Below are 13,895 nucleotides of genomic sequence, written 5' to 3' on the forward strand. Positions count from 1 at the left end.
CTTTTTTTTTAAACCCATTGTCCCTCTTTCTTTGTCCGGGAAATTTGAGGCTGCCTCCCTACACCTCGTAACTCCTCTTACAAAGTCTGGCCGTGCCGCACGCGTGCTCCCATTTCTTCCTCCCGTGCTGCCTGGTGACATTGAGGTGCTCACTCTCTCGACAGGGACGCATGCCTCGCCTCCTGAATGCCCAATGTCACCCTGGCAAATTAACATTCTCTGCCCCAAAGCATGGTATTCAAGAGGTATTTTTAAGTGTTTTATGTAAGAACATAAACGATGTATTTTTCTGTGACCTCATTCTAAGACATAGCTGAACTGTTTCTGCTGAACTTTCCAGAGAATTTCAGCCTCAGGCATACATATGGCCTGGAAAATTTCAGCCTAAATGCTTGAAGTTTGGCAAAGTTTATATGCACCTGAAAGTAGTCTTAATAATGGAAAGTGTCAGACTGTTTTAGCTGTGTAGCTATCTGCATTGTTTATAATTATATTTAAGTATTGGATGTGGAACAGAAGATACTACACTCAGAATTAATTAAAATTGAATTTTGAGTAAATGTTGTTATTGGAGTCGAGACCTGGAAATAATACTATGGAATACGAGATGGTGGCAATGAACAGTGCTGTTGGGCTTCGTGAGAATCTCGTGAAGGAAACTCAAGATTTGCTTTGAACGAGGATTTATATTTGCGAAGATGAATCAGACAGATAATACACAGAATGAGTATTAAAACACAGAAATAAACATAGATAAACTTATTTTGGTCTATAGCAGGAAACTTAAGTTGTCCCCTGGGACCCTGTAAGAAGGAATCTCTAGTTTGTCTGCCGAACATTTATGTTTGTGTTGTTTTTAGTTAACAGTGTGGTGAGAGTACATGATGGCCTTAAAAAAAAAAAAAAGTTGTTATGGGTCAGGTGGCCTGAAGTGGTTGGGGAACCATTGATTTTGAAAAGTATGAAATATAAATAGTATATTACCCAGGGATATTTAGTGGTGAAAAATAGAAACTTCTAATCTGGCCACAAAGAAGCCAAATAATAAAGGGAAAAGTGCTGAGTAATAGTCACCCAAAATCAGAAGTGAATGTGCAATTTGCTATGGTGGCAAAAAAGGGCAGTCCTCTTTTGAAGTGAATGGAGGCGTTGTGTGTGGGGGAGGAGGTGGTTATCATTTCCACCTCCTCAGGTGTAGTGTGTCCACGTTTGGAATGCTTCATTCAGCTTGGTTGGCGTTCTTGGCAGATCAGTATTGGCAGGGGTGGGGAGAGCCAGTGAAAAAAGTGAGGTTTGGGTTTTTTACTGGTAAGAAGGAAGGAGTGAGAACAACTTAAATAGTTCTTTAAGCAGTGACTGCTTTGGAGGGCACTGATTTCCTGTGTATAGGGGGGGAAAAAAGCCATAGTGTGTTAGTAGTACAAACAGGGATGGGGGGGGGAGGGGGGGAATGTAATCTATTGTCATAATAACTATTACATCAGAGTATAATAGCCCAAAAAGGACTTGTGGAAGCCGTGTTATGTAGGAGGCTTTAAAATGAAACTGGTCAACAGTACAGTGTAGGAAAACATGACCAAAATGTGCTGTGGGAAGGAGTCCTGTTCCTGGTGGGAGAGTGGGCTTGGGAGGGTGAATTAAAAGGTCTTTTTCCTGGGAGAAGGTGTGGGGGATATGTCTCTTTCATGAAGATGAGATCATGGTAGGCTTTTTAAAAGCTTCCCCCCCTTTCTTCCGTGAATATAACCAGCACTCAGGAATTAAAAAATGGATGTCATATTAACAATACAGTACTGTGCTTGACAAAATACAATATTTTTTCTGGTTCAGTTAGTCCTCAGTAATAAAACATGAGAGTAATACCACACAATGGTTGACACCCGTCCTGAAACTGTTACGGTGCTTGGTAAGTGCTGCCAAAAAGTCTAAAAATAAAACTTCCCTCCCTTGCCTCCCCTCCCCCTCCATCAGTGATTGCAGTTTGGATTTTCTAAGGTCTATTAAGGAGGCAAATAAACTTTCATGTAATATGTGGGTTATGACTTGCCTTTTGATCTGGAAACTTATTAATGCACATGATAGCAGTATGAAAACGCTGAAATACAGTGTTCTGTATGCATTGCAGTGCTTGGAAACTTGATTTTCTTCCCACTTTCCCTTTTTTCAAGGTAAGAAAACAGATGTTTTCTCAAGGTTAAATGGCTTGTCCACCACTTATGTCTCTCTTGATAGGCGTGGTTTTATTTATGTTTAAACATTAAAGTCAGTGATGCTAATCACTTTACAATAGTATACTTAATTATTTCTTAGGCTGAAATTTATTGGGCAGTTTTTCTACTTTTTCTGTAGGTAAGAGGCGACCTTAAGTTCGAGTGCAAAGTTACAGTTTTTGTTTTTTTTAAATGCAGTGGAAGTCCCAAACTCACCGTTCAAAAGCTCATCTAATTAATACAAGAACCAGCATATGGTACTTTGCCTGTTTGTACGTCAAGTCAATATTTGCTTTATTAAAGCACTGAGAAAACGCGTGTATCGTTTGCCCGCGGTAAAGCATGACTATTCTGACCTTTTTCTTCCCACATCTTGAAGTGCTTCTCCGCTTGTGTTTAACAACAGGGCAGTCCAATGGATCCGATGGTCATGAAGAGACCTCAGTTGTACGGCATGGGCAATCCCCCCCACTCTCAGCCGCAGCAGAGCAGCCCCTACCCCGGGCAGTCCTACGGCCCTCCTGGCCCCCAGCGCTATCCCGTGGGAATGCAGGGCCGAGCCCCGGCAGCCATGGGAGGAATGCAGTATCCACAGCAACAGGTTTGTGGAGAATTTTTCTGTGTTGCTTTGGTTTCCCTCCTCTCCTCCTCTTCCCTTCTGGCATGGTGGTAACACAGAGGGTGCAAGGGGGGAGAAAGAAAAAAAAAAAAATCAGAAGTAAGTGTGTCTTGTGCAGAAGGAGGGTGAAGGACTGTTTCAAAAGTAAATGAGTTACATGTTGAGGGCCTGAACGTTTTCTGGAACCCCATACAGTCAGGAAAAAAGTTTACTTTGTTGCTGGTATCTCTTTGGACAGAGAAGTATGTCAAACGCCATCAGTTTTCTTTTTCTTCCCAGTTGACATTATTTAGCCTTGAATATTTTTTTTCTCTTTCTCTCTGGCTGAGGTACGTTTAAATGCAAGATGAAAACCTAGAGCTGACATCAGTGCAGCACGACTAGGGTTGTCCAGTGCATACAAAACTGTTATGTATTTACATCAGCTGTTTGTTGTGGATCCCTCCCCGCTCCCCCTTTTGGTAGGAGCCTGTAGCTTTTCCTGTTTTTTTCCCTTTACCAGCTCTTTAAAGTCAGTATTTATTTTTTTTTTTCTCCTCTATCAGAGGACATAGAAATGTAACAATCTCCTTTTATCTACTCGGATTTCACCGTTGATGGTCACCTCTTTTGCCTTTTCACTACCCTTTTAAAGAAGGTTAATTCTGATGTTCCTACCATATACTAAGGAAGATGTGGTAGTTTTCTAGAGGGGGGATAAACCAAGGTTATCCAGAAGTTATGTTTTGCTAAATTTTTTAAAAATTAGGATTAGGATTGTGAGTGTATGCAATGGGAGCTCTATACTTTGTTGTGAGCGCAACAAAGTATTACCTTGATCATTAATGGGAAAGGACATTTGTTTTGTGCAACTGACTAGTTGCAGATCAGCTTCTTTCTATGTCATTTATTGTTAAATACAGAGGAGAAAAGAAAACTTTCGACTCCAGGCAGATAGGTGCCTGGTTAATTCTAGTTATCACCCATCTACTAGGACAGGATGTTCATCAGGTGTTTAATTAAGTAACAGTTTCAAATACACTAGTTGGGTGAATAGTACCTTTATCAACAGCTTTCGTTTTTTATTCTTTTCTGTTGTTAAATAGATGCTTACTTGCAAAGAAGAGATCGATTAGTTTAGAAACATCAAACAGTATGTTTGGTTACTAGCTTCAGACAGCAAAGCATTTTGTCAGTTGTAAAAGGAGGCGAAATGGGAAAAAGGCGTCTTTATTTTTCTCTGTGTGTCTGTAGCCAGAATGAAGTTATTAAAACATATTTTTAATTTTAAAATGAGTTATTCTGCGTTGTGTGGAGATGAGTGTTGAATTTTCACTTCATTTGCTAATTGCTTGATAATTGTAGATTACCCGTCAGCAGGCTGTGACCTGGCACAGTGATTGGCTGCCGGCCCTATCCATCTTCTCACAGCATTAATATAATTGGCTGAGCAGCAGCACAGTTCTGAGCGCTAATGCTCTTTGGGGAAAAAGTGAGAGGATAATTATGACATTGAATTTTTATTGAACGGACATCACCACCTAGGCATGATTTTGTTTTGGACGGCCTCCAAAGCTTCGTGTGTTTGGTTTGTGAACCTCTAATGATCTGAATCCAGTTCTTTTCATATTGCTCATATATTACAGGTTTGTAAATTGAATTGCCAACTTACCAGCTGAGTGGTATGTTGTCTTTGGCACAGGATGCCACAGTTTGATTCCTGGCTGGATTTTTACTCCTGTGACATGAATATTAAATAAGGAGAGCCTAGCTACGCTTGTTAGAATTGGCTGTGTAGCATGTACCTACTTCTAGATATAATATATATAAAATAAATAATATTGCCAGAAGTTTCAGAAGGTGAATCTCAGCACTTTCTGGAAATTGGAATCCTTTACAGTGTCACATTGAATTTATCAAAAGCGCGAGGCAATTCCGAAAACCTGATTGGTTAAAAACTCCTGGGCCTTAAACACATACAGTGCTCAGATTCAAGTAGTGTGCAGAGAGAGCACTGGGTGGATGGGTTATGAGGGTGGAAGTGCCACGCTGTAGGAAGGGTGGGAAACGTTCATGGGGGAGGTTGTTCTTATTTTAAGTTGTCGTCTGCTGTTGCCCAAAGATAGCCGAGGGTGTCAGTTCTATTTCCTTGGATGAAATGAGAAGGCTTTTTGTTAGGCTGTGAAGATTTTTGAATTTTGAAGATGACCTTGAAATGTTAAGTCTGGCTCTTTGTCAGCGAGTGTTGTGGCTTGAGGTTAGAACTATGGGACTTGACAGATTTTAACTTGCAGGCTCTGCTGCAGGATGCTGCAGATGAAGAAATAAAGATGAAAAACAACACCCTAAAGATCCAGCTAAAATTAATGGAAATGGTAGAAATGAAGATAATTGCCTAGATGTAGGTAGCTGGTCTATGTCAAGTTGCAGCAAAGAATAGCATGTTCCAGACTGCAGCCCAGAGGTGAAGGAGAGAGCTCATGGGAAGGAAGGCCTCTGGCATAAGCAGTGAAAGATTAAAGAGGATGAAAAAGATGAAATGTATCAGGTGCAGTCATTCTGCAGCATGGGTGTCAAGCGTAGCCTGCTGACCTGTTGAAAAAGTGGTATCTGCATAATGCTGCAGACTGTCTCTTGCAACTGCTCTTTGGTCTAGGCATGCTTGATGCCAAACAGGAAGGTGCAAATAAACCCCCAGATTTTCTTTACGTTCTGTGTGGAAATCACAGGAGGTTGAGGAGAGTATGGGAAGTATGGGATATGTTTTGTGACGTGGCTGCAAAGGATGCTGTGAAGAGAGAAACCAGATCTCCTAAGCCTTTGAGCTTGGAACCCATCTCTCATGAGTTATCGATGACAAGGCCCAGAACAAAACACTAAGCCTTATATAAGGGGCTAAATTTGAAATGCAGACAATCTTTTTGCATTACTCACTAATATAACTAAAGAAAAAGGGGTTTGAAATACATATGTAGGCATGTAGGAAAGAGAGGTAAAACGGTGATGAAGCTAATGGTAACCTGAGGTTTTCTTCTCCCAATGCTTGACTACAGAGATCCAGATTTATCATGTGACGATGGGCGATAGCTTGTTGCGACAAAATTTGAAGAATGCTGCAGCGTTTTGTCAAATTTTAAGGGTGTGTCCAGTTAACTCAGTGTGAGTCAAATATATAATGCATTTGGCCTGATTTGCGTAAAATTGTTTTAATGGGTTAGGAGATTAAAAACCAAATTATTCTGCACCTGTATAAAAGGGGAAGTATAAGAAAGGAAGGTGTTACTAAGAGTTGTATACTTAATTTACAGGATTGCAGATTTGACAGTTATGTCTCTTGTCAGTGGGCATAAATATTTATGGTGAAATAATTACTTACAAAGAGATTTTTATGTTGTTAGGAAACTTTCGGGGTTTTGTCTCTTTCCTGTCCTATTTCAGTGGGAGCGGAGGGGAAGGAGGCGAGGGAAAGCTGTGAGCAAGCTGACCTGTGCCTATGTTGTCAGTTTTCAACATGGTTGAAACACAAGTTGCAGCAAGGCCAGTGTTTGCATCCCAAGGCTTTAAAATGGTGGTCTTGCATGTAAATCTTAATACTGCTATCTCATGTACTCTCTCTCTTGGTTTGCATGGGATGAATGTAATTTTGGGATTACTAGCACTCCTCACCCAGGACTTCAGGGAGATCGCAGTATGTATATAAAAACAGAAAGCTGAAAAACATACTTTCAGGTTTAACTTTCTGATTCTAATCTCTTAGATATTTCTTGGAATTACAAAGAGGTGATGTCAAAATTGAAAATCCTAATATCCAGGGATACTTCACACCTGAAAACTTCAGGCTTGATTTTGCAATATATTTCACTATAGTGTGAGTTATAAGATCTGATTGTAAAGACAATAACTTCCTTTTCATTTAACTTCTTTCTCCCCTCCCCACCCTCCCAGCATTTTGGACCTCAAGCAAGCAAGTGATGATGCCCTAAGCGTTTTCTGGCTTTGGTTCGGTGGCCCTGTCGATGTGTTTCTGTGCTTTAGTGCTGTAGGAAAGCCTTCTGCTACTTCATAAAAACATTTTTGCTAAAACTAGAAATACCTCTGAGTACCTATTAAAATACGTTTTTTCTGCCATTGTCTGATGGTGTTGCTTTTTCATGTTAATAGCATGTAATACTTTATCTTGGGCTGAGTTTCATTGAGGTTAAAAATCAGCTCCTTGAAATACCTACATATAGGTTTTGGAAGTTTTCAGCAAAGTCTGAAGGCTTGAATTTATGAACATGTTTGAAAGAATTGAATGGTGTGATGTGCCTTTTTAATCAGATGATCATTGCCTAATTGATTTTTTTAGGATGCATTAAAATTCCTTGTGTACTTGATGGACTGGAACAACAACTTACTGTGTAAATAGGATCGTGTTGCTATAATGCGTAGTAAATTCTTCATGAAAGATAGCTGTGTGGATATGTACAATAGCCATTCCTAACAGCTGTTTAAAATGGAGTATTTCAATACTTTTTTGTTTCAGTATTGATCGTGCGTAGTGCCTTGAGCCTCCTTGCAGTCAGTCAGTTATGAGGCTTGGGCCTCTGTCTATTCTTTCTGCCTCTTATAGTATAGGAATACTATAAGATGAAAGGGTGCTAATCACTTGTCCCTTTAACATTTTTTATATTCTTGATTTGCAGAATTTAAATATAAGTGTTGTCAGTGTCCTCATTGTTTTAAGAATGGAACTGTAGATATTCAGAGAAACATTTTTCTTTTTTTTTTCCTTTTTTTTAATGTACAGATTATTTTGAGGATTAAGGACAATGTGCTGCTTGCCTTTTTTTTTTTTTTTTTTTTTTTTTTTTTTAAAGTCTTATGTGGCAGGTTTTGACTGGGAGTAACTTTTTTTTTAAAGGGACAGAGGAGTTGTAGAACCTCTGGGAATGTGCATCAAGGATTTATTGTAATGGAAACTGCAAGTCAACCAGAACTATAGCAGCACCAATGTGATTACCTCATTTAGGAAAGGGTTTACAGTGCTCGTATTGGGTAATGTCCCAGATTGGAAATGTCGAGTTTACGCCAAGGAAATCAATTGGCTGTTGGCTTGGCAGGTAAGAGTTTTAAAGATAGCAAACACAAATGTGTTTACTACTGGGTGCCTGGTTGTGTGTCTGTGTTACTTTCTGAAATAATTTTAATTCTAGAAGACTGAAGTATGCCAAGAAAGTGAGGCTTACTGTCATGTTTTGCTCTGAACCATTAACTTTAAAATGTGGTGCATGTATACAGCTAATACTAGTCAAGTGATGCATTTGTTGTCTTCTGTGTGTGTAATTGCCCTCACCAGCTAGAGAATATTGAATAGATTGCAGCTTTTTGCGCTCCTAAGCAGCTTTTAGCACAGTTGATGTTAGTATTGGTTAGTATAGGGAATAGACACAAAAATAAGCAGGGTTTATTTATTTTGCAAGAACAGGAATGAATCAATATGCTTGAATCTCAGAAACAACCAGCGGAGGACAAAACACTGAGATGTGCTGTTTTTTCTTAAAGATTGATAGATGCATTTCATACCCATAAAAAGGGAGTGTGAAGCTTTGATCAGCATGTGCTTCAGAAGTACGTGTTTCCAGATTTTTGTTTGATTTGCCTTGGGGTTTTGGGTGGGGAGGTGGGGGGGTATTGTTTTTCTTTTGGTTTTGGGAGGGTTTTTTTGTGTGTTTCTTATTTTGGGTGTTTGTTTATTTTGTTTTGCTTTTTTTCCTGGGCATTTATTTGGAGCTCTTACTAGTAGATTATGAACCTTCTTAGTAATTCCTGGAAAGCAGAAAGTTGAAACTCTTAAAGATGAATCTTTTCCCAACTTCCTTTTCTATTAAAAACATGTCAATACTTTGAATTAAAATAATTCCTCAGTAAAATTTTATTTAAATGATATATCCACCATCCTGTTGAACTGCTATAAACTTCCAGCAAAAAAAAAAAAAAAAATCAATAAAATAAGTAGAAGAAATACTTCCTGGAGAGTGTAAAGTTTGAATCCTTCCTTTTTTATGAATCAGAAAAAAGGATGAGAAGTCACAGCTATTTGTCTTCCTTGTAAGGTCATCTTAAAGAATGGATCTTTTGGTAGTCAAGTGTTAATAATTACAAAGAAAAGTTGCTGTTCTTTGTCATGTAAAGAAATGGGATTTTTAAATTTTAGATTTAGGAAAATGCTAAATACTGTGCTTGTGCAGACTGTAGGAAAATGTTTAGCATGGTTCTTTCTTTTTGGCATACTAAGCCTCATTGACTAAATTGAAAAAAAGCCTGCTACTTTAGTTCATGGCAGGATAAGGCTTTATGTTGTATTGTCTCCTTCAGAATTATCCCTTCTATTGAGTGTAATTTACTCTATAGAGGGAGGTGAGCACAGATTACAGATAATCACAGAATCAAATTTGACATAAGTTTGGGGGTCTTTATGGTGGCTTAGCTCTTCATCTTAATGCTGGTCATCTGAGACTGTTTACTGAAGAAAATCCTTAAAGTAGCGGAATTGCATTATTATGGTAAATAGAAACATTTCAGTAGCTTCTATCATTCCTTTGAAACTGTGCGAAAAAAATGTAGGTTGAAAAGGAAAAAAAACCCTGATCCTTCAGCTCGTGAGAGAAAGCTTGGAAATGAGACAGGGTCGACATTTTTATCTGTTCAATTACTATCTACTGATGTTCAGTAAATGCTAATTTTTACATCCATCCTGGAGTAAATGGCAGTCTACATTTGTGCAGAAAGCGCATAAGAATCATCAACGTACTATGGCAAATAAAATATATTTTCGTTACTGCTAAATGATTGTACTTCAGTTGGAATATTTAATAGCTGTAGTCACATTCGTTATTCTGCTTGGAAGCGGGGGCATGAGAGAGGAAAACAGGCAAACCCTGTGCGTCAGTGTTCTGAAAAAAAAGTTGCTGTTAAGGAAGCAGCAGTTATTTTGTTGTTGAGAACTGGGTTTGCTAGCAGTATTAATGGTCAGTCTACGCTGGAGTTAGGTAGGAATTAGATTTTGGCTATCAGAAGTGGAGAACAGAAGGCCCTTTGCTGCTCCACTAGGAAGATACAAAATCATTTCCTTACAAACAGCTCATTTTACATGGCAGCAGGAGACATCAGTTTATTTACATTTGAAGTAAAATAAGCATCTTGCTTTAAGAAAAGGCTGCTGCATTACTCTATTCAACAGCTGCCATATAATGACTGTGCCAGGAGGGTTTTAAAGTGTAGGTAAGGAATAATTAACTGTTACTCCTAATATTATAGGCATAGTAGTTTTCTGCTAATAATATTCATCAAAGAATAATTGCGCTCCAAACTACTGAAATGACATCCAGACCCATCATGAGCATGCACATTAAGATTTTTGTAATCGTACTTTCTGTAATGTCCCCGGGGGGCAACTCAGCATTTTTCTGAAGTCCTGGTCTGTTTCTCAGAAGATACTATCAATTGTCCGTAAATTTGAACTTGCTCAGAGGAAGCAAGGGAGGCAATAGAATTTGCTTTTTTTAAAAAACAGGGAGTGTGTTTCCCACAGCTGAAAATAGGACTGAAGATAAGGTGAAACCTGCCTGAAATCATTGGGAAATTTGCTATGACTTCAAGCAGAGCTATGATTTCACTTGGGGGCCACGTTGTTGGGGTTGGGTGGCTTGTCTTTAATTGATAGCAGCGTAGGCAGAAACAGCCCTCCCAAGTCAATTGAAGAGAATTTCCGAATGAGACAGGTCAGTACCCGTCGCTTTGGTGACCCTGGGACAGAGTCAGGTCGATTGCTTCCTGGAACAATAGACCTTTCAAGGAACATCTGATGTTTCAGTAGCTCAAGGTTAGACTCCTGTTGCTACCAGCAGCTTTTTTTTTTTTTCTTCTTAAAAAAGCTAAGATTATGTTAGGTTTAGTTTCAGCAAAATTTAAGTAAAAATTAGTTTCCCAGTATCATAGTAAGTACTGCAAAAAAAATCAAAAGCATTTTCCACATCTTCTTTATGTATTCAGTCTTAAATGACATGGGTCCCGTGCCATATAATCAAAGCTTGCTCAGCAACCTGCTCCAGTTCTGTGTTTTATCACCTAAAACATCAAGACTTTTGTGGGAGTAAATGAGTTATAAAATCTTTTAAAAAAAAAAAAAAGTGTAAGTATGTTTACAACTATTAACATTCTCTGTAGGTAATTTTTTTCTAAAACTTATGTTTGTTTATGCATTGCATTGCTCCTTATAACTATACTAACTGGGGGCATATAAAGATCCTAATGTAAATACTTCAAGCTTTTGGTGTTTTGTTGCTCTTCAAGGCAGATGAAAGAAAGATTTAAGAACTTAAGAAACAACTTAAAGCTACAGCTCATTTAATTTTTTAGGCTTCTATTCTTCTACTTTTCGTGATTTTGGGGTGCTTCTCTGTTACTTGTGCTTCTTACTCATTGCTTTGCCTAAAATAGAACAAATGTGTTAAATGCTTGCATCCTTGCTGGTAGGTATTGGATCTCTGAATCTTACAATGTCTTTGGAGGGTGGGGAAGAAGAGCAAGGAGAAAATAAGTGTCTGGTTTTTTTATTTGTATGCTCCATCCTTTTCCTCCTCTTCTGAACGTTGTTTCTTAGTAATGCTTTTTGCATTTGTGTGTTAAGAACAAGACATGTAACAGCTAATAAACAATCTAGTGACTGGACAATATTAGAAAGCATATTTTAATCTTATCTTCAAATACACCTTTTGGAAAGTCAGTGAATTTGGCTTTGGTATATACGTCAAAGGGACAAATTACACTTACTATTACTTTGTTTCACAGAACCGTGATGAAGAGATTTCTGTGTATTTCTTGGCAAACTGTAATATAACTTGTCTTTTGAGACAGGAGTCCAATCAAAATAAACAAGCTTTATATAGCCACTTAGGGAAGATGTTGTTTTAATTATAGAAGTGACATTACTTATCTCGAGTCTGTGTACATACGTGTGTTTTACAGCCGTGTTGGCAAATACGCGTTTTACAGGACAGGTTAGCAAAACTGCCTTGTTCTTTTCACAGGATTCTCTCTCTCTCTCTGTGAACTGTTCCGTGCTGTGCAAGTGGTGCTCAGTAAAAACAAATACGTAGGAGTCTGTGCCAAGAACAGATTGAGCCTGTGCACGGAGGAAGCAGGCAGGGCTGCTCAGCAAGCGCCTCTGCTCGGAGCTCCTCCTGCCCCTTCCAAGTAACTCCTCTGCTGTCCCTCCTAATTTCCCCAGCTGGCAGCACTGAAAATTGATGTGTGTTTTGACTCTACCACCGTACTGGAGGGTATTTAAAAGGACGGATGCAAATTGACTGCTTTTGTGTTTTTTATTGGTTTCATTTTATTGCTGGTTGGCAAAACTGAAGATGATCAGGGGCCAAGATTTTTCCCCTGCAGATTCGGGAAGTGTGTACTTAATAGATTTACGGCCCTTTTACGTTTGGAAAGTTGTCCTAGAGAGGAAACTGTTATTTCTAAAATGAACCTCATGTTCTGCAGAAAATGATACTTTAGACCTTGCGTTCACCAAAGAAAAAAATCATACCTGATGTTGGAGAGAAGGCAGGCGGGTTTTCAGTCCTCTGAGGTGATGCTGTGAGAAATTCCATGTATCCCTCTCAAATTGAAGATTAAGTTTTATGACCTGAGTAAATTTGCAGTCTTGTAGCAAATGGTGAAGAGTAGATTTCAGTAAATGCCAAGACTGTGTGGGTACTTGGCCTTTCTTTTTTGATTTTTATGTATTACAAGAAAAATAATGTTTTCTAATATTGCTTTAGGCCTATAATGCAGGGGTTACAAGAGGAGCATAACCACAAAAAGTAATTGAAGAATATCCAGGAACAGATCAGATATACTTTGGGTGTATGGGGTGTAGGCTTTTCTTTCTTCTTTCTCTCTCTTGTCTTTTGTCATCCATTTTTGTCTTTCACATATATAACTATCTAAAAATATGTTCCTATTCTTGGCATGCATTGAGATCCTGTATAGCAGAATAAAAACCTGATTAAATATCAGAGCCCCATGTATGTGTGAGTTGCTGTGTTTTTACTGAAGTTGCTTTAGACTTGCTTGCAGGCAGTTTGAAACTTCTGCTTTCTGTAAAGCTGGTGTTTTTTTGTTTGTGGGTTTTTTGGTTTTTTTTATTATTTAAAAAATATTTTAGTCCAGAGGATAAAATTAGTTATTGGTATGAAACCTGGTTGTAAGGCTGTTGTTTATTAGAATGTGCAAAGATGCACGATGAGTGTAGTGTTCTGCTTAGTGGAGAAAACATGTTTTCACTTGAAAAGTGGTTTTTTTTTTTATATGTGGACCCAATCTTACGTACTCCTCTTCCAGCCGTAGGCAGGAATGACTGTGTCCCAAATCCTTCCACAGAATGCATCTAAGTGTCCTCAAGATTTTTATAAATACTTGCTGAGAGAAAGGACAACACATTGGCAATTGCTAATCCTGTAGTAATAAAATGCTGCAAACGATAGCTTTTTTTTATTGCATTGTGTTTTTGTTGGGTACTTTTTACCGTCTCAGAGATGCAAAATTTCACCAGGTTATTTGGCATTTTCATCGGCATCTCTGAAAAAGGGAGGTGGAACGTCTTAAATAATAGTTTGGTTAAAGGCATGGGAAGGAGCGGGGGACTAGCAGAGAAGCGGTATCAGCAGTTCTAGGGCTGATTGTAGAAGGAATGATCATCCACTTCCTGCGTGTCAATAAAAATGCAGGAGAGCACCTTTCTTGACACAGGGGTTGCTGAAACATCAGTGCTGTCTTTTTTTGTAATACTCCTGTGGATGTTTTTGCACAAAGTGGTATCTGTCAGAGCTTGAAATATTCTTGCACAGTTCCCTTTGAACAGGTAGCACAGGACAAGTTCTAGCACATAGCTGCTTGACATGGGGCCGCCTACCGCGGGGAAGGAATGCCTTGCTTACATACATCTGAGTTGATGTGCTAAGAACTTTGCCAGTCATTTTGCCGATTACATACTGGGCTGTAAATAATTACTGAACTTCCATTTTGAATCATGGCTTTTTTCTTTCTTT

The 13,895-nt window shown here is 38.7% G+C and overlaps 1 protein-coding gene across 9 annotated transcripts in view; it reads left to right on the forward strand.

Annotated features, from left to right (window-relative positions):
* Positions 1–2,597: 2,597 nt before the first annotated feature.
* ARID1B (AT-rich interaction domain 1B) overlaps positions 2,598–13,895 on the forward strand; it is a 300,848-nt gene continuing 289,550 nt past the window's right edge. For 7 of the 9 annotated variants that reach the window (XM_035899768.1, XM_035899771.1, XM_009644296.2 and 4 more), the window contains exon 1: positions 2,620–2,811. In XM_035899768.1, coding sequence (XP_035755661.1) covers positions 2,626–2,811 — 186 coding nt within the window. In that variant the 5' untranslated portion in view covers positions 2,620–2,625. Of the gene's footprint in view, positions 2,812–7,765; positions 7,911–13,895 lie in introns of those variants that run through there. The other 2 variants (XM_035899774.1, XM_035899773.1) reach the window with 2 other exon arrangements.

Source organism: Egretta garzetta, unplaced genomic scaffold, assembly GCF_000687185.1.
Source record: "Egretta garzetta isolate BGI_Z169 unplaced genomic scaffold, ASM68718v1 scaffold397, whole genome shotgun sequence".
Classification (NCBI taxonomy): domain Eukaryota; kingdom Metazoa; phylum Chordata; class Aves; order Pelecaniformes; family Ardeidae; genus Egretta; species Egretta garzetta.